The sequence below is a fragment of the Ruditapes philippinarum genome, unplaced genomic scaffold (genome assembly GCF_026571515.1).
Source record: "Ruditapes philippinarum isolate M1 unplaced genomic scaffold, ASM2657151v2 ctg172_1_1_1_1, whole genome shotgun sequence".
Lineage (NCBI taxonomy): Eukaryota > Metazoa > Mollusca > Bivalvia > Venerida > Veneridae > Ruditapes > Ruditapes philippinarum.
Window position 1 is genome coordinate 77,496 of NW_026851682.1, and position 21,165 is coordinate 98,660.

General features: G+C 31.8%; 1 protein-coding gene across 6 annotated transcripts; it reads left to right on the plus strand.

Annotated features, from left to right (window-relative positions):
* Positions 1 to 1,047: 1,047 nt before the first annotated feature.
* On the plus strand, positions 1,048 to 20,884 carry LOC132736744 (cadherin EGF LAG seven-pass G-type receptor 1-like). 6 transcript variants are annotated; one of them, XM_060723950.1, is made up of 17 exons: positions 1,048 to 1,109; positions 3,108 to 3,211; positions 3,875 to 3,977; positions 6,414 to 6,564; positions 7,281 to 7,350; positions 7,745 to 7,811; positions 8,187 to 8,272; positions 8,809 to 8,935; positions 9,722 to 9,763; positions 10,173 to 10,268; positions 11,249 to 11,303; positions 11,553 to 11,800; positions 14,402 to 14,932; positions 16,422 to 16,481; positions 17,731 to 17,814; positions 18,309 to 18,481; positions 18,900 to 20,884. In XM_060723950.1, exons 1-17 carry the CDS (start codon positions 1,092 to 1,094, stop codon positions 19,075 to 19,077), a joined length of 2,193 nt encoding a protein of 730 aa, XP_060579933.1. In that variant the 5' UTR covers positions 1,048 to 1,091; the 3' UTR covers positions 19,078 to 20,884. The 6 variants fall into 6 exon arrangements, with proteins under 6 accessions (XP_060579933.1, XP_060579939.1, XP_060579946.1 ...); XM_060723956.1 differs by having other exon boundaries at positions 18,312 to 18,481; XM_060723963.1 differs by lacking the exon at positions 16,422 to 16,481.
* The last annotated feature ends 281 nt before the right edge of the window (positions 20,885 to 21,165 follow it).

The window sequence follows — 21,165 nt, forward strand, 5'->3', positions numbered from 1 at the left end:
TAGAGCTTAGATGTTTAGCATGGAACATCTTCTTATGGGTGTCTACCAAGTTTGTTCAAATGAAAGCCCTGTGGTCAAAATTGGCCCCGCCCCAGGGGGTCATTGATTTTCCCTATATGCATATAGTTAAAACTTAAAAAATCTTCTTTTAAAGAACTCAAAGAGCTAGAGCTAAGATATTTAGCATCAAACATGTTCTAATAGGTGTTTACCAAGTTTGTTCAAATAAAAGCCCTGGGGTCAAAATTGGCCCCTCGCCGGGGGTCATTGATTTTCTTTATATGTGTATAGCAAAAACTTAAGAAAAATTTCTTTGAAAAAAACCAAATAGCTAGAGTTTAGATATTAAGCATGAAACATCTTCTAGTGAGTGTCTACAAAGTTTGTTCAAATAAAAGCCTGGGGGTCAAAATTGGCCCCTTCCCGGGGGTCATTGATTTTCCTTATATGTGTATAGCAAAAACTTAAAATCTTCTTTGAAAAAACCCAAATAGCTAGAGTTTAGATATTAAGCATGAAACGTCTTCTAGCGAGTGTCTTCAAAGTTTGTTCAAATAAAAGCCCTGGGGTCAAAACTGGCCCCGCCCCAGGGGTGTCATGTTTTTAACTATATGTGTATTATAAGTAAAAACTTAAAATATCTTCTTTTAAAAAGCCCAATGAGCTAGAGCTTAGATGTTTAGCATGAAACATCTTCTTATGGGTGGGGGGCTATATACAGGTGAGCGATCTCAGGGCCATCATGGCCCTCTTGTTTCATTTAATTGCGTTTGATAAATTTCTTATTTATATCTTTTGTATTGTGGCAACTGATAGGAACGATAATCTATTACGAAAATATAAACATTTTCTTTATAAGGTTAGTTTCTTATAACTCGATTTGAATGATCTGTCGTTTAAGTTCTGTCCTTTCTGATAATTTTTTACTTTTAGTTAAAATGTAAAATTTTTTGTTTGATTTGCCTTTTTTCAAAATAATTTGCTTTCGCTGGGAAAAGCTTTTTTAAAATGACGGATGTAACTGGTTTTTGTTTGGGTGAAAGGGCGTCACAGTATGTCAGTGCAATCACTTTACAAATTTCGCCGTACTGATGAGCCCTGGAAAAACGGTAAATAGAACAGCATTTTTTTAAACAATATAATCAAATGTTTCTTAAGGCATTTCAATCATTGCCATCATCTTTATATAGCATTATGTCGTAGCCAGAATTTCAATGAAACAGAATAGATTAAATTTATTATTAATCACTACGGAAGCCTATTTCCAAAACCCGCACATGTCTTGCAATACAGTTGAACTAAAACAAAAAACAGAATCCATAAATAACAACTTAAATGGCAAAAGTGACAATTTCATGGTCTGTTTGATTAAGCATGTTCATATACGATAGTGGTAAATGCAAGCTACCGTCTACCAGATTTAGCAGAACCATGCACTTAGTTTTTTTTTCGGGGAATTAAATATAATTTTATTCAGTGTTAACATAAGTAGCGTTAACGAATGTCTGAAAGATGAAACGATGAAAAAGAATGTTCCCTCTTTACGATGAGATCAAGAAAAAAGTACACCTATGGGTTTCTCTTAGATTTCTGTTTACTACTTTCTCTATCAAGGTTCTGTAAGTATAAATTAATTGATGCGTTGTCTAAATTTCTCGCTAAAGATATATACAAATGTATTTATAAAATAGTAAAAACAAATAACAAACAAACAAAAGGTGCCATGTTAAAGTTACATCCGGAGCGAGTGGTTGGCGAGAAGCGATGGTAAAAAACACTGAAATGGCAACAAATGACAAAAAAAAAGAAAAAAAGAATGTTTAAAGTAAGAAATTGATAAATCGTTGGTAAAGTTATAAAATAAGGTAAAACAATGTGATTTACTCGACATAATTCATGCTCTATCGAATGTTAAAGAGTAGTGATATCAATCATTTGTAAACAATGTAGTTTCTGCAGCCTTTACTTGTAGCGATCGTTCGAAACAAAATATTTGTAGTTCATTTTAATTTTTGAGGATTTTTGTATATATGTATATGTATATAAAATGGAAGTAAGTGGATTTTATAGAAACATTCTGGAAGTACGTTGTGTTATAATATGTATAATTATGTAGTATATAAGTATAGATTATCCAAACGTGGTGTATATTTTCTAATCTCCGTGTAAATTTCATTCATTTAGTTAATATCCATATCTAAAGTTAATTAATTCGAATATGACATTTATCTTGTGTATCGATTTAGGTGCAGCACACGATATGATTGATATTTATTATATACTATTTATATAATATTGCTTGACATTTTTAGTAATACTTTACAGCTTTACAGTGTTTGCACTTTTAATATAAACTCTCATGAACGGACTCGGTCAAACCGAGTCTGCAATTTTCCTATTATATTTTTATTTTCATTGCTTCCGAAGGATCGTTGTTTTTTAATTATTTATTTCAACCATGAAATAAGCCAAATATATACATCTGGAAATAAATTAAGCACACCCCGGAAATTTAAAATTGATTGTGATTGAAAGCTTAATTGAGCTAAGAAATAATAATTTGATAAGTAGCGATACAAATTTAGTACATTGTAATCATAAACCAGTATGTTTATCAGTTTAGTTTATTCTTCAGCAAATTATTGAAGCATAAGCAAATGTGTTTTTACCAAAAATGTAAGTGTTTATAAGTATGGTGTTGGAGCGTTTACAAAACATTTACTTGTCGATATGTTAGGTAAATGTTGACGATTTCGTAACCTAAAATGACTTTATTTTGCCAAAAGTTAAATAACGAGTGTAACCGCCACGTGCTCGGATGATAACCTCAACCCTTCTCATCATACTACCATGCAGTAAGGCGTCTAATGCGATTTTACGTAAATTTGCCATTCTTGGTGCCGAGCTTGTGACAGTTGTTGCAAATTGACTACAGGTGGTTAGTACCATTGCCCAAATAAAATTTAAACTTTCAGTTGTGGTCTCTCAGAATTGATGTGAAATGCCGGGTGTGCTAGCTTATTTCCAGGTGTGTGTTTTAAAGTTTTCATAACCTGTATTAGAAAATGAGCAGCTAATGTTACCTCGGATTTATTTCTATTTTCCAGCCCCCGGCAGATGTTTTGGCTCTAAGTATTATATCGGCTGTAGGTTGTGGCATCTCCATCCTTTGTCTACTTCTGACAGTTATTCTACATTTTATAGTTTGGAGGTAAGAGGCATTTGTCTGAACTGTCTTTTAAATCTATAGATATTTATTTAGTTTTATTTCAGCGATTTACATTTTATTGTAATATTTATAGTTTTACATAACGTGGTTTCACATAGTAAGAAGGAAAACAAGAAGGTCAAATACATATCTTAACTTTTCTTTACACATGTTACAGTTCCAATTGAATCTTTCAATTTTTAAATTATTTCTTAATGTAATATCTTTCGTCCTCCTTAGTAGTACCCGTTGCTCAGGCAATATGGGCTGGTAATAAAAATTTGATACATTATTGTATGTCGGTGCCTTAGACTGGCACATTTCTTTTTTATTTTTTTTTAATCTTTACTGTATTTGAATACTATTAGTATCAAAGTTTTGAAAACTTTCAAACGTTTCAAAGAACTCTGCATGAAGAGGGATGCGTGTTGATCCATTTGCATATTACATATTCAGTAAACTTATAGATTTTATTTGAGATGTACATTAATTAAATCAAACATCGCCAAATTTATTTGTAGGGTTATTCTATAAATCATTCAGTACAACTTGCAAGCTATTTGCTAATAAATCAAACTAGAAAATCAAAAGAAAAACTTTTGATGAAATGCATATTATGATTGAATGACATAAAACAAAATAAAGAGATAAAATTTGATCTTTTAGATTCGTGAAAAGTGATCGTGCAGTATTGTTACTAAATTTATGTGCGGCTCTGATAATATCTTACATCGTTTTCCTTGCTGGAGTAGACAGAGTTGAAAATAAGGTAAGTAAATCTAGGTCAGTAGGTCAAAATGTTAAAAGATGACGTCACCGAAAGTAGTGTTATTTTTGAGGTTCGCATGAGATGTACATTTCTAGCAAGAATAAAATTATTAGAAACTTTAATGAAAAGGAATTTACGTAAAACTAATGTGTAACTGTAAATGAAACTGTTTCGGTATTATATGCAAAAATGATTCTACTTCATTATAAAGTGATGACGTCATTTCTAGTGTCGAATTGTGTTTTTAGCTCACCTGTCACAAAGTGACAGGGTGAGCTTTTGTGATCGCTTTTCGTCCGGCGTCCGTCCGTCCGTCCGTCGTCCGTCCGTCTGTCGTCCGTAAACTTTTGCTTTAAATGACATCTCCTCATAAACCACTAAGCCAATTTCATCTAAACTTCACAGGAATGTTCCTTTGGTGGTCACCTTTAAAAATTGTTCAAAGAATTTAATTCCATGCAGAACTCTGGTTGCCATGGCAACAAAAAGAAAACCCAAAGAGCTAGAGCTAAGATATTTAGCATGAAACATCTTCTAGTGAGTGTCTACCAAGTTTGTTCAAATAAAAGCCCTGGGGTCAAAATTGGCCCCACCCCAGGGGGTCATTGATTTTCCCTATATGCATATAGTAAAAACTTAAAAAATCTTCTTTTAAAGAACCCAAAGTGTTAGAGTTAAGATATTTAGCATGAAACATGTTCTAATGGATGTCTACCAAGTTTGTTAAAAAAAAAGCCCTGGGGTCAAAATTGGCCCCGCCCTAGGGGGTCATTGATTTTCCCTATATGCATATAGTAAAAACTTAAAAAATCTTCTTCTAAAAAACCCAAAGAGCTAGAGCTTAGATATTTGGCATGAAACATGTTCTAATGGATGTCTACCAAGTTTGTTTAAAGAAAAGCCCTGGGGTCAAAATTGGCCCCACCCCAGGGGGTCTTTGATTTTACCTATATGCATATAGTAAAAACTTAAAAAAATTTCTTTTAAAGAACCCAAAGAGCTAGAGCTAAGATATTTACCATGAAACATGTTCTAATGGATGTCTACCAAGTTTGTTCAAATAAAAGCCCTGGGGTCAAAATTGGCCCCACCCCAGGGGGTCTTTGATTTTACCTATATGCATATAGTAAAAACTTAAAAAAAATTCTTTTAAAGAACCCAAAGAGCTAGAGCTAAGATATTTACCATGAAACATCTTCTTATGGGTGTCTACCATGTTTGTTCAAATAAAAGCCCTGGGGTCAAAATTGGCCCCGCCCCAGGGGGGTCATTGATTTTCCCAATATGCAAATAGTAAAAACTTACAAACTCTTCTTTTAAAGAACCCAAAGAGCTAGAGCTATGATATTTAGCATGAAACATGTTCTAATGGATGTCTACCAAGTTTGTTCAAATAAGAGCCCGGGGTCAAAATTGGCCCCGCCCCGGGGGTCATTGATTTTCCTTATATGTGTATAGAAAAAACTTAAAAAATCTTCTTTGAAAAAAAACCAAATAGCTAGAGTTTAGATACTAAGCATGAAACATCTTCTACTGATTGTCTACCAAGTTTGTTCAAATAAAAGCCCTGGGGTTAAAATTGGCCCCGCCTCAGGGGTCATTCCTTTTCCTTATATGTGTTATACAAAAACTTTAAAAAAATCTTCTTTGAAAAAACTCAAATAGCTAGAGTTTAGATATTAAGCACGAAGCATCTTCTAGTGAGTGTCTACAAAGTTTGTTCAAATAAAAGCCCTGGGGTCAAAATTGGCCCCGCCCCGGCTGACATTGATTTTCCTTATATGTGTATAGCAAAAAATTAAAAGTCTTCTTTGAAAAAACCCGAATAGCTAGAGTTTAGATATTAAGCATGAAACATTTTCTAGTAAGTGTCTACAAAGATTGTTCAAATAAAAGCCCTTGGGTCAAAACTGGCCCTGCCCCAGGTGTGTCATTGTTTTTAACTATATGTGTAAAGAAAAAAACTTGACCAGCTAGACCTTGGATGTTAAGCATGAAATATCTTCTAATGGGTGTCTACCAAGTTAGTTCAAATAAAAGCCCTGGGGTTTAAACTGGCCCCGCTCCAGGGGCCTATATACAGGTGAGCGACTTCAGGGCCATCATGGCCCTCTTGTTATATTATCTTTGCATGACATGAATATTAAAATAACTGCATGTTGAATTTATATAACTGAGAAAAAAGTTAGGACTGTTAGAAAAATATAGCGCTAATCAACTTTAACATTTCAAGATCTCGTAATTATTAAATACAAAATTATATTATTTATAGATTGTGTATATTAAATTCAATAACATTTTTGTATTGTATGCAAATTTCTCATTGATTCGTAATGTTATGTAGTGAGAAATATGAGCTATATTTCATTGCCAATTTTTTATGATGAAATGAAAAAATTATTCTTTGATTTATCTTTTTTTAAATACATATTGTAGGATGTATGTACTGCTGTTTCTGCACTGCTGCATTATTTTTACCTGGTTGTGTTCTTTCTGATGCTGGCATATGGTATAGAAATTGCCATCTCCGTAGTTTATGTTTTTGTAACAAGATCCAGAATAAAATGGTTACTGCCACTTGCCTGGGGTAGGTATTTTTTGATAAAAAACATCCATTATATAGATATGAATATTATAACAATTTTCCTCTTTTCGTATTATCTAGTGCCCATGCAAACCTTTGAGTATCAGAGACAAAAATAGCATATTGCAGTATTAGCCTGAACCCCTGTTTACCCTTAATTTACTGAAGTTGCATAAATGAATTTACACTGCTTTGATTTGGGGACATTCCAGTCGAAACATAAGGGATTCCAAAAATGAGAAAACGCCAGTACAGAGACTGATTTATTTTGCTGGCATGACCGTATACTGGCTGCAGAGACTAAATGCTTTTGGTTGTAGCATGTCACAAGTAAGCCATTGGCTGCTCAGATGTAAGAATCAGTGTTTGTATCACCTTTGCATTATAATTGACAAGTCCATTTGACTGTGCAAAAACCACACTAAATGGGTTGAAAACAAATATTACAGTAGTTTTGTTCTACGATTGTTTAAGAAAACAAGAAACGCGTTTATCAATCTATTATAAATAAATGAAGTTCAGAACAAGCACCTTTACAGTAAAGGATGGCAACTACAACGCTTCATCTAATTTGATCTTATTTTAAATCAACCGTCGTAATAACCAAATGCATTCTATGGAAAATGTATTCTATGGCGCTATAGAAATTACTTGGAAAGAATCATCATATATTAGTATCAGATTAAAAAAGATGTAACGACATTAACATAATATTACAGGTATTCCATTGGTAATTGTTGGAATATCTATGGGTGTTACAAAGCTAGAAGGCTACGGCAATGAAAGCTTGTAAGTAATTTATCAAAACTTTTATTAGTATGTTTTACTTCAACAAAAAAATATATATTAATATATTTTTAATTTTTTAAGCACCACCCAACAAGCCTTGAATCTCAATAATTATTTGCTATGTTTTATAGATTTGATTTTGAAAACTCTAAAAGTAGCATTACATGGCACATTAATCAAATAATACTGAAGTGATAAAGGTACAACCATAATTCAACTTGTGTTTTTTGTTTATGTTTTAAATAATTGATCAAAAGCAGATCGACCAATTCATATTTAATGATAGTAGCATTTCAAAACTTATATTCATTCATAAAACAAGCAACAATATTCAAATTATTTCTTGTAAACGTTGTTCCCTCTGAAATATTAAACAATAATGTTTTCTTTACAGTTGTTGGTTGTCAATAGAAGATGGGCTTCTATGGGCTTTCGTTGGTCCTGCTGCTTTGATCATTGTGGTATGTTCCTGTACAGGTTCATCATTTGTTGCCATCTCTTCCAATTGTTTTATCTTGATTTCTGTTTTTTAACTTTTCAATAATCATTTATATCCAAGTCTCAACTTTCATTATTGATCCAGCACTTTAAAGTGTTAAACAATCTAATACCGCTCAGGCCGGTGCTAGGGGGCGTTATGAATGTCGCATTTTTTCATTTTCCCTTATGTACAGACTTAATCAAAACGAGTCTGCAATTTTCATGTAATTTTGTAGTAATTAATGCTTTTGAAGGATCACTCTTTCTGCAGATTTTCGGGAAAGGCATAACTCTTTATTTCGAATTGAAGCATATTTATTTTTTGATATATTTTACTATCATTTTTCTATTTTCAGATTAATTTTATTATAGTTGTGATAGTTTTAAGACAGATGTTTAAGTCATCAGCGATGATGACAAAGTCAGATAAAGAAAAAGCTGTGTAAGTCTAGAACTCAGTGTATTTATTTTCATCCGCTGGTTTCAATTTTTATCTTTTAATGTTTAACACATTATTGTTTTTCTGATTTCGTTCCCCTGGCTCTTTTCATATTTTGTAAACAAATATGTGTGCATACTTGGCTGCTCTAACTCGTTCATGTTTAGTAATGCCTGCTAGAAAGCAACTAAAACGGTTTCTCAACACAGGGTTTCTTGTGCTTGAACCCTACTTTTGTCCCTGATATATTTCCTTTACAGCACCTTGCTCGGCGCTGTTTAGTTCCACAAAACGAATCATTAATGATTTAATTGCACCCATCCTGTAATCCGTTTGGGTTTAATTGAGTATGTTAAATTTACCTTCGAGAAATTGCCTGAACCTTTTAAACCCTAATTTCATTCTCTTTAGGTAGTTATATACTTTAGTATGAATAAGTACAAACATTTTTTCAAAAGGTATTAAAAGGTATGAGAATTTGATAATTATATACAAAACATGATGTTCATAACTGTTAATTGACCATTTCAATTTTCCAGAATGGGTGTTCGCAGTATATGTGTTCTCTTGCCAATATTAGGCCTCACCTGGGTGTTCGGGATATTTTCCGTCAACGAAGATTTAGTTGTCTTCCAGTATATATTTGCAATATGCAATAGTTTGCAGGTATAGCAACCAATTTTCAATAAGTTGTAAATTACAGGTTTTTAATTGTTTAATTGATATAAATCTTACACTATGTGATGTACATGGGTATTATTTATATATTAGCAACGTTTAATCTTTGGAAGTGCCGGATGTTGTCCGTCGTGGCCAAAAAGCTAATCACTTCCGGTTCCAGCAGGTTTTCGTAATTGACTTGTTAAGAATCATACTTATTGAAGTATGAAGTTCGGTGCGTGCAATAAATTCGTAATAATTGTAGTTTATACCCAGAAAAATAGGTATAGAAGTACATGTGATATAAATATTTATTGAAAATTTAAAATTTCCAGCTTGATATAAAAGTAATAAACTTTTTTGCAAATACACTGTTTATTAGCGTGAAGAACGTGCCCTTTGTTGAATTATAAAGAACTGATGATGAGTATGCGAAGAAATAAAATTTAGCAGCTAGCAGCACAACGCCTGCTCAGATATCCCTGATGTGTAGGCTCTAAATTTATAGTTTCAACCCTTAATAACTAATTATTATTAAAATACATGTTCATTGTTCAATCTGTACAAATTGCTCATCATTTTAGGGAAAATTTCGAAATAAGTCTACTGGCTGAACAGCGAACAGTGTGTCTGATCTTGGCCTGCACAGGTCACATCGGTCAAGGTCAAACATCTCAAATACAAGTTTGATAACTCTTTTTGTGTTTGAGATATGTATGGTCAGCGAAGATGTTTGTCAGCAACGTCGAAGATGGTCGATATATTGATTTATTTTGCTTTCATTTTTTTCAGGGATTCCTCATATTCCTATTCCACTGTATCCTTAATAAGCAGGTATGTAAGACAGTTTTTCAGTAAACGTTTAAATTATTTTATATGTCTGTTCAATGTAAAATAAATTGTGAGAAAATTGATATCTCGCAAGCTACATATTTTTAGAGGAATTAATCAAATTTTAAAATATCGTTTTAAGTTGAAAACACCTTTTTAGAATAAGAATATGTCATGCAAACTATGAAGCGTAATGTTTTTTGAATAGTAAACATCTTAAGCTAGCTTTGTTCATTTACAAACACTTTTCATGCGTTTGAAAGTAAGCAGTAAGTTTATATAATTATGTATTGCTCTAAATGCGCAAATATGTGAGTACCCATTATTTTACACAAACTTATTCTTTTTTCAACATTTGACTGTTGGAAACATAACAAAATGTTTAATTCTATTTTTTGATGTTAATTTACAGCTACGACAAGCAATAAAGCAGCGAAGTGACAGAAAGAAGAGTTTACAGTCTATAGAAAATACTTTTAAAAATCCACATTCCACCACGGGATCAACAGTGAGTATACACGATGGAATTTTCAAAATGAGTTTCATGTTTAAATACGAAATAGTGTTTGTTTTATAAGGAAAATCCATTCATTACTTTCACAGTTTCTCATATCTTAAAGTTTTGTATTGCTAATAAGTGTCATATTGAATATGTACATGTAGTTTTAACTTATGTTCTTGAGGGATTTTAGCACATCAAGTTTTTTTGACATTAAAAGTCGTGGCCGAACTGTGAATATTGTTGTCTTCAAACCAACATCCTCTCTCCGCTGCGGATTTTAATCTGAATCCGAATTTTTTTACCGATTAAGTTAAACAGCTAACATGCGGAATGTCTGTGGTTCTACCCAGGGGCCCGTTCGGAAATAATGCACGAAGGGGCATACGAGGTCTTCCTCAAGCAATAAAGCTGGATAAGTCGTCGTATAAGCCTTATTCTAACACGACCCGCATTTTTCCCTATTGAACATAGAAGAAATAATATATCCAAATCGGTGATTTTATTGCTTGATAACATCACTGTTTGTCGTTCGGATGCGCATCATTATATCACTCGGGCTACGCCCTCGTGATATAATTCCCCGCACCCGAACTCAAAACAGTGATGTTATTGAGCAATAAAATCACAGTTTGGGATATATTATTTCTTAAACAGTGTTGTTGCGACGTATATAACTTATATATCAAAATACGCAATAAAACTTATGAAAAATTTGCAACAGATTTTTACTTAATGTTTCGTATGTCTTAAACGTTCAGTCATTCAGATATTATTTAGCATCCATTTACAAGAATCGTATCAAAAGTACAAACATTTTCATGATGATAGATTTCAACTTAGGGAAAGAGAATATATTTTATGAATTTAATTATGTTATAGCTACCGGAAATATAAATATTATTTTTTTTTTAATTAAACCAAAATTTAAGTTTATCAAGCGCAATTTGAAATTTTACAAATAATGCATTCTTTCATTTTGTTTTCAGGCTTTCCTATCTAACGAAAATAAATTACAGCAAAATAAAGATCTTAACACGGGATGTAAGTATGGTATAATTTTAATACATGTTTCCGTGGTTTAATAAGACAATTTCGAGAGGCATATTCATTTATGTTATGTACGATAATATTTTTTCAATCCTACGAGGGTCATCCAATAAGTCCTGATAATGACCCCATAAAGTTTTTGTCTTTCATTTTAGAATGATGAAACTTTGTATGAGTGACAAACAATTATTAAGCTATTTGACAATCTAAAGAAAAAACAACGAATTATTTCGTATATTTCAGCCACAAATCCATTCCTTGAGGCTGATAGGCAGATGAAAGAGCTTGTCGGTAAAAATAAGAAAAGTACAAACCTTAATGACAATTTTGAAGCTAATAATAAAGTAGAGGTTGATAATAGAAGTAAAGCTGTTGATTTAGATGATGTGAAGATATCGAATATTATAAGGGAGTCAGAGGTTATGGGCGGAACTGCAGGTATATCATCAATACTTCCGGCAGATAACAGGACGGAAGATGACAAAATTAATGTAAGTAGTTTTCTGCTTAAAAAAATAGTCCTTTCGTTTACATGTGTAAGAAGTTTCGAAGTTAAAGATATTTTATTGTAAAGACCTTTTCATGTTTAACAGTATTTTTCTGAAAAGGTTATTTGGCATTTGAAATAACTTTATACACGGATTATTTCGTATTGGAGCTACATATATTGATCAAATTTGTAATAAGTTTTGCAATTGATGATGTTTTCAGATGTATAATTTGTTTTCGTATTTAAAAGTTCGTGTTCATATGTGTAGATAGTTTCGAATTTAGAGTTATTTAAACTATATTTGTTTGGTATTTCCTTCGTGTATATAAATGTATAATTTAATGTAAGACAAATCATCTTCAATTTAGTTCAACTTTTTGTTGTTGTTGTTGTTGTTTTTAGTTTACTTCGGTTAATATTCACAAAACAAACACATACAAAATTATGATCTCAACATAGGCAAATAAACATTTCATGATCATAAAAAATGTTGAATAATTTCGTAGAAATTCTAATAATAAGTAAATTTCTTTTGCAGTTTTTCTTTACAGTTCAATTTAATTACTGCAAATCTGCATCTAATTCACCTCATAGATTTCAGATTATTTTGCTATTATGAACTAAATGGTTGTTATCATAAAGATTGTAACAAGAAAATCTTCATAAATTCGATGTAATAATTCAAAGATTCAGTTATATTGTTTTCATTTAGAATCTATTCTAAATCATTTTATATTAATATTGTTGTTTTGAAATGAAGAGTACATTAAGACAACATTTAAATTGAAATTTTAGGAAGAGATCTTCTATCCAAGTCACTCTAGATTTGTTCGCTTTTTGGTAAAAAATATTATCTATAACTGAGTGCCATTTTTGTAATTTGGTATCCGGTGTTGACCCACAGTTTGTTTTAATCAGGGACATAATGATAATAATAATTCTCTTGTTTTTACTTATAGCAAGTGACTCACAATGTTAAAGGAAAGTCACACATGTATCTATTTGTCTAATTGCAATAAGTTGCTACTTTTTAAATATAAAATTCTGATACATTAAAATCACCGTTATGTCATAATATAGTGATAAAAACTTCAAAACCATTACTGTTTTTATTCTTTCTTAAGAATTCATGCAAATGTATAAGGACGGTGAATACAAACTGTGTTAAAATTTCAAGAAATCACCTTTTACTACAGCACGATTAAGTGCGATGTCCATTACATTGTTATTGGGCATGTTCTAAGAAATAATGACGATTAAGAAGTACATGTATATGTGTCCGTGTATATTATCTAAAACATTATAAGCTTTTGGTTTCATTTTAACTTAGGATTATTGAAAGATTTTTGATTCAAGTATTTAGTTTCAGTTAATAAGTGAAAATCATTTTTCAATTTACTATAACATAAAATGTAAGAAATCAAAATTTCAAGTCACGGAAATGGGGTCAAATGAACAAGTGTACAGTGATCAGGGTATTATGGTTTTCAACTGGTGTTTTTTAGTGTGTGATGGTCTCCAAGATATATGAGTCACATATATATCTTTGTATATTGTTTGATGTGTACAGATAATCTGCAAGTTTGAATGTCAAGTCTTAAAGATTCTAGGCATAAAACTATCAGAAAAAAATCAGAAAGTCAATTAAAGCTGAAAAGAAGTACATGTCAGTAAATCATAGAACTTGAACGGCTATAGTTTAGTATTTAATGATCCGGTTTAAAGACTTAAACAATATCTTGGAATGGATAAACGAAATCACAGTACCATGACTTGCAAGCCTACACAATTCATTGTATACCATGTCCTGTGATTACAAACACCTGTTGCATCCAATCACTACATCTTTCATAGGTGTATTTGTATTTAGAGGTAATAAAACTCGTTTATACACCGGATATCTGCTTCAATTAGGAAACCTTATAAAAAAAACGCGAGTCTACATTTAGTTAACAGAAAAAAAAACATTTTTCATAAATTTCTGCACAGGTATCAGTGAATCAATTACCATTCAAATATTATGCTGAATTAAATATGTTAAAACTCTCTTATTTTTTTCTTTTCTATATTTTAAGACACCTTTAATGTTTAAGTAAACATTGTTGTTACATTGTATATGTATTAGCCGATTTATGTAATATGTAATTTTGTGATATGAAATATTTACAAGAGATTCAAACTTGCAGAATAATCATTGTCACTCTATGTATATTCATTTTTCTTTCATATCTACATATGATACTAATTGACTTATTTAGTGTGTCCTGCCCTTCAAATTACTTTTTGTCTTTGTTTCTCATGAAAGCTCCCACATTCGCTAAAACATGTGTTAGAAACAAGCCACTAAGTTATCATTTGTTAAAATATAATATATTTTATATTTAGTGCCTGTAATTTAAGACTTTGACTATCTTACATGTATTTTCATGTTATATAGTATGCTTAAATGTTAATAAAAGTACAAAATCATCGTTTCTTTTGAAATTACATAAAAATAATTGATCACCACTTTTTACCACTGACAAAGTCAGTTCTGAATTCTTTGCAAAAACTGATCTGACCTGAATATAAGCTAGCATTCTATATGTTTGTTTGTTTTTAGGAAACTCCAATGTTTCGGTCACAAATTTCCTCAGGTAGTCACCGTTATGACTATATAGATCCAAGAGAAGGTCCGGGCAAGAATAGTCCCCCGCAAACAGTAGGGATCGAGAAACCGCCTGGTTATGAAAAATTGTTACAGGCAACGGGTCTTGCAAATTACGCATCAAAAGACAGTGTTCATTCTGGAAGTGATAGAAGTAGAGAAAAAGAAAAACAACGGGAAAAGGAACGTGAAAAGGAGAGAGAAAGAGAACGGGAAAGACAGAGGAAGATAGAAAAAGAAAAACTAGATAGAATTGAGAAGGAAAAGAAAGAGCGCGAAAAAATGGAAAGGGAGAATGAAGAGCGCGAGAGAAAAGAGCGCGAACAAAGAGATAAAAGTAAATATCATGAAGGAGGTGTTATAAGAATAGGCTATACTAATGAAGGATATAACACTAGTGCAACCGTTGATAGACGCCGGGAGGGATCACAAGAAAGGTCACAGCCAAGGTCAGGTCGATCGAGTAGAACAGACGACGACTACGAGGTAATATAATCATTAATTCATTGTCTTGTAGAAAGATTGCACTGTCTTGTATGGTATTTTGTAAAGAAAGAATATACATGTTTCAGCATTTTCAAAAGCGCATTATATAACTTTGTTACAAAGTTCATTTTAGAAATAAACTGAAAGACACTTCAAAGGCAACACTTTCAAAAATCATAGAAATCGCGATATATCATATTTAGATTTCACCAAAGCTGGTTTCAATAAAATCATTCATCCATGACGAATGACCAGTTCAAGTTTATCTAATAATTATTTCGCGCAAAACCCACCAAATATTATCTTTGAAGGCATAAAATTCCGAAAGTCTGCGCGCCATTGGCATGCATCATTCATTGTCACAAACGTAAATGCGCTATACAATTTTTTTTTAGATTTTGTCTTTTACAGACGCGCTTTATTTTTTTAGATTCTATACCGTTTGTGTTTGGTCAATTCACTTCATTGAAATTAAAAGTCAAAACATTTGAGGTGTTGATTTACATAACAATGATATCAATTTCCTAATAACAGGAATATACGTATAAAATACATACCTGAAAACAGTGATGCGTATCAGAAGTGTCTTTAAGTGTAAATGTGCATTTATACGCGTTTTAACTGCAGAAGAAGCCAAAACTAGCGCTACTTTTCTTTTTGAAAAATCTGCTATAAATTAACATGCATCAAAATGTTGGAGCTATAATTGAAAATACGAGGAACTTTTGGAATATTAAAGTATACGACAAATATCATAAGATCACTTTGTTCCTAAAAGATCATTTAAATGCTTCAGGAAAAATACCATACTAGCAGCCTTTGTAACAACAGATGCATGCGTAACACTCCTGATTCTAAGATATCTAAACATACAATAATTTTGTATTTAGTCTATATCCAAATAATTCTTACGTATATTAGCTTTGTATTTAGTCTTTATTCAGATGTATCTATATTTCCTGCCTTTTTCCCAAATTAATTTATATCTATGTATTTGTTGCCTTTTTTCAATACTATCGTAATTTTAATTATAATGCCATATCTAGGCTATCAAATTTGGTCATTTTTTAGGCTATCAAATTTGGTCTTTCTTTCTGTAGGATTATTATACTTTCAATTACAGCATATACAATACTATGTCGTGATTGGCAGACAGTGTCATTTTATTTCAATATCAAATAGGTATTGTCGTAAAACAAGCATCTTTGTGCCCTTACTTATCAACAGTTATGTAAGATGCATATTCTGCATAAATGTGCTGCAGGTAAATGTTTAAATATTTAATTTTGAAGAAATACCAAAAAGCCACTATGACCAAAATTGTTAGTCGCATTGTTATTAGTACCTACTGCTTTGCTGCTTTTTTCTCTTTCCTTTTTTCCATAAACATACTTATAACTGTTTTATTTCCATTTATATACGTTTATCTATTACTTTACTAGTTTTCTCTCGAGCTTACTCTATATAGATCTATTTGGTGGTTTTCTAGGCCAGGCTTTACGAAAGACATATTCGGATGCACAGAGTTTATCTACCTCGTAGGCAATTGGTATGTTTGCGTATTCATGTGAAATTGTGTGCTGTGTGATTCCTTCCCATTAGCCCAAACATTTGATTAATAACACATTTTTTTCTCCAATTTTTTGTATATTTTTTAGTGCAAATCTTACATTGACAACCAAGTCACCAAGTCTTAATGTTTAATATGTATCTGTGTGATGAATGGTAAAGACTATCTTCTCAAAAGCTTACTTTAACATTTCATTAGATAGAATGTTACATTTTTTTCGATACATGTACTTGAGATTTATATAGTCTAAATAATTATTCTTTCTTGATATTTATTCTGCATAACAAGTCCTTGTACTTTTACTGCTAATATTTTAACAGTGCAAATCTTATAATCTTATAGCACAATATTTTTACCAGTTTTAGAAATGACTGTTCTGTTATATAGTACACCTATTCCTAATATTAATGTACTCCACATTTGGGGACTTTACGTGTATATATATACATTAAATAATTGTAGTTCCCACAAGTGAATGTTTTCTTAGTATGGATGGGACTTTTCTTAAAAATGTTGGATTTTGTTATTATACCTAAAATGGAGAAAAACGGGACCCCTAAAAAAGCCAAAAACAGCAAAATTAAATATGTGTCAGGCTCGGTCCGATCGAACCTGTTTATAGACAGTAAAGGTAGATGGATACAACCATAGCTTAAGCAGATTTAAACATTTTAAAAATGAAAAGTGAATTTTTGAATTTGGAAGAAACATGTAAAGCCACTAGACATCAAGTACAATGTTATATCATATTTCTAGCCCCTATCACCATTCTAATCAAGTTTAGCCCTGTTCTATGCACTCAATTTTTTTTAATATTCATAAGTTCAATTCATTTAAGTTAAAGTGTATGTTTAGTGTACATTGGTTATAAAAAAATTTCCACTGAATAAAGACAAAATTGGGACACATTTTTTATTGTGGAAACTTTATTAGAATATTACTTAGTAACCGTTGTTAATGTTTGCGAAATGTGATAAGTTACATTCTTACATACTAATAAATATATTATGCATGCAGGTTCTTTCAACATCCATAACTTACTTTATGGTAACATGTCAGCCTTTTTTTTCATTTTCAGTTGAAACCTTCGTTTTATGTTTTCTTTGTGAAGTTGCTTTTGTCTTTATTACTAATCACTCTTTCTGTCACTCTTTCTGTTAAGCTTTTGTTTTCATTAGAGAGCGCCAGAATGCTTCTTTGTATTGTATGCATGTTGCTGCTTTTTCAGAGTGGGTCGTCTGCTCAAAATGTCACGTCAATAAATACAGCACTACCAGAAAAATTCGAATTTTATCAGGGAAAGAAACGTCAGGTGAGTTTGATGTCTGATCTGATCTATAACTTCATGTGATCAATAGGTTCATCTGGTTCAATTGCTGAAGAGTGTCATACTGTATATAATAGGCAGATCGTAGAAAAGAACAAGTGTTGGGACTGGGCAAACTTTGGAGCTTTGGCGTATTCAGGCTGGGCATATTGCGGAAAATTGGCGTAATAGAAAAATGTGCATATCGCAGAAATGGGCAAATTGTGGAAGATTGGCATTTTGTAGATAATAGGCATAATACGGAAAATCGGCATACTGCTTGGCTGTAAATTGTAAAATAATAGTTAGAATGATAGAGATTTCTTTAGCTCTCTTAGGTTTAGCTGCGCTCTATTAACAATATTTAATACCTTGTATTGATTATATACTCGTTTATATTATAGAAAAATGTAAATATATTGATCAAATGTTACTTGTTGGGAAAGACATGCGTACACATACGTCCAAATGATCTTAAAAAAATAACAATTTCCTTGCAGCAGAAAGAAGCGAAGAAACATTCAGAGAGCTCATTGAAGAAGAAAGACAAGAAAAAGTCGTCATTAAAAGACAGATCCAAAGCGTATGAGTATTCCTACGAATCTACTTACCTGGGTGGTAATTCTCGACATGCAAGTCTGGAAAATATGAATATGCAAAATCTAGGATACAGGTATGTCGTTACCTAATATTAGTACATTTGCATATTATAATAGTTGAAAATGGTGTACCAAATAATCGTTGTAATAGTTTTAAATGAAAAAAGATTATTCAAAATTTCATTTAAAAAGACATTTGTTGTTCGTTTTGATACTATAAAGAGCACATGTACGTATAAAATCGCAATGATATTTTGAAAAATAATTGTAGCCTCCTTGAAATGAATATTTCAGACATGTACCAAAACTTAATTATAAAAAAGAGTTATTTGTTATTTGACTCTATATGGTAAACAGCTCTAAATCATCACGTGATATGTCATTAAATACAAAAAAGTAATACCGTTTATATACGACGGACGTACCTTCGATAAAATTAATAAACTTAGGTAATACTTATAAAGCTTTTTATTGCTTTGTTTTTAATTTCAGTCCATACGCACAAATGCCAGGGTATGGTGGATATCCGACCGGACGCCCTGCAGTACAGCAACAACATTGGGACCAATACGCTGGATACGCTAGGGGCCCAAGAGAACCACGAACTCCCCGGGATCCCCGGGATTATGACCCATATGCAAGAGATCCTTATAGAAGAGACTATTGGTGAAACAATTTTGAATTTATCTGTGGTTGTGAAATATGGGGAATAAGCAGGAATAGGTAAAGGGTAAAAATTCGCCGTTAACAATTTACGAAAGGACTTAACACCACCTTCTATGAGGATGCCTTCTTTGTTTGCATGATGTGAAATATTGTAAAATATGCTTGTTTTAATTTGAAAGGATTTACTGTAAGCATTGCTTCAAAACCAGGTCTTCAGTCGATCATGAATAATGTAATCAAAAAGACAAAAAATGTCCAGGTATACTTTTTAATTGCAAAGGATGAAATCCTTAAATCATCATGGAATGATTTATACGTGGCTTCAAAAGGTAATGCTTTTGTTACCTAAAACAGAGCTTATCAAGGTAAAATATTGGCATAGATATCTTACAAGAATGGTGTCTTTACTTTAAGATTTAACATTGAAAATTGAGAGGTGTTTAATCATAGTTGAACAATATTCATCTAGAAAGTGTTGCTATTTTTTTTTTAAATCTGTATAATTTTATGTGGATTGTCTCGGACGACTGTTTTTCTCGGGGGCATCAGTCTCATTATCTGTGTGACTATTTATATACATGTATATTAATCGGAATGTGAAGTAACAAAATGTTTATTTAACCTTATCTCGCAAGAATTCTTAATAATAAAATTTAGTAGCCATAGATATACAGCCTGATTAGAGGATGTAGGCTAGCCTTGCTCTATATCGAGGGTGTAGGTCTGTTACTGTTACTGCTAGCGCTTATACAGAACTCTATCCAACTGTAATTATCAGTACAATTTTGTGCTATAAAATTCACCGAGTTTTGATAGTTTTATGTCTTATACTCTCCCACATATTGGTTATCTAGTGGAGTGAAAAAGAATCCTAACATAAAGCCCAACACGGCAAAATTGAAAATGTTGCAGGCTCGGTTTGATTGAGTCTGTTCATGGACGGTAGTTGTTACTGCAAGCTATCGTCCACGACCCCTAAGACGTCTCTATTTAAACTGAAACACATTGCGTACTTTTGTGTCTATAACTAAACAAACGTGAAATAAAAATGGAAGTCAAACGATAACCACACCAGATACATTTTCTTACAACGCAGCCATGATGTTTTGTCGTTAAGTTGATGAATAAGTCATACCGATTTAAACTGACAGAACATTGATAGAAATTTGATTTAGCTCATGCTGTGTTTATGAAATATTGAAATATTTCGTTGAGATACAAGTCATACTAGATCACAAACTAAGTGGAACAAAAGAAATTTTTGTTAAAGTTTTATAAATTGAAAGATATCAAAGAAAAACGCACAAGTGATATATTCCATGACGTCACATGGCGCCAAATTTTTCGTTAATTTATGAATAAAAAACAAAGAATATGACGTAAACTAAAATGAAACTTTGTTTGGTTTTAATCAATATGTAATATATCGATCTTCGAAGTTCTAAGTGAGAGTTATTTTTATTTTTCCACTTACGATTTTGGGCTTTTGAAATAAGAAATATTCTCCACTCTTGGTCAAAACAAACACAAACTTCTAGTTCTTAAATATAACACTTCAATCATGGGCATTGTTTCATTAACAACGTTAAAGGACATGACCGGATAAAATGATGCCTCTAAAACTAAGGCATTGTATTAAATACTATCATATGTATATATTCATTCAACAGTCCGAATCTCAAAACGTGTATCACATTGTTATGAAATAAAACAATTTTGTTATTGTTTGCGAAAATTAATTATGTAATGTGCAAATATATAGATTTTATACATTATGTTTTACAAGTAAAATATATTTATAAATTATAAAAGTGTTTTTTTATTTTATCTTTACAGCATTATATCGTGATAAATACACTTAACAAATCTTAAAAATATGCGTGTATAAAAAAGTCCTCATATCGTCAGCCAAGTGCAGTAACGGGTTAAGGTCTTCTAAATCTAACAGGAAGTAAACCATTTATTGCACTAAGGTGTCAATAGCGACACGATATGATATTTTCAATACAACTATATGCCCATTATATGTAATGGTATGTTATACGTAAATGTCGCAAACTTATTTTATTATTGATAATTTCCCTAATATCGC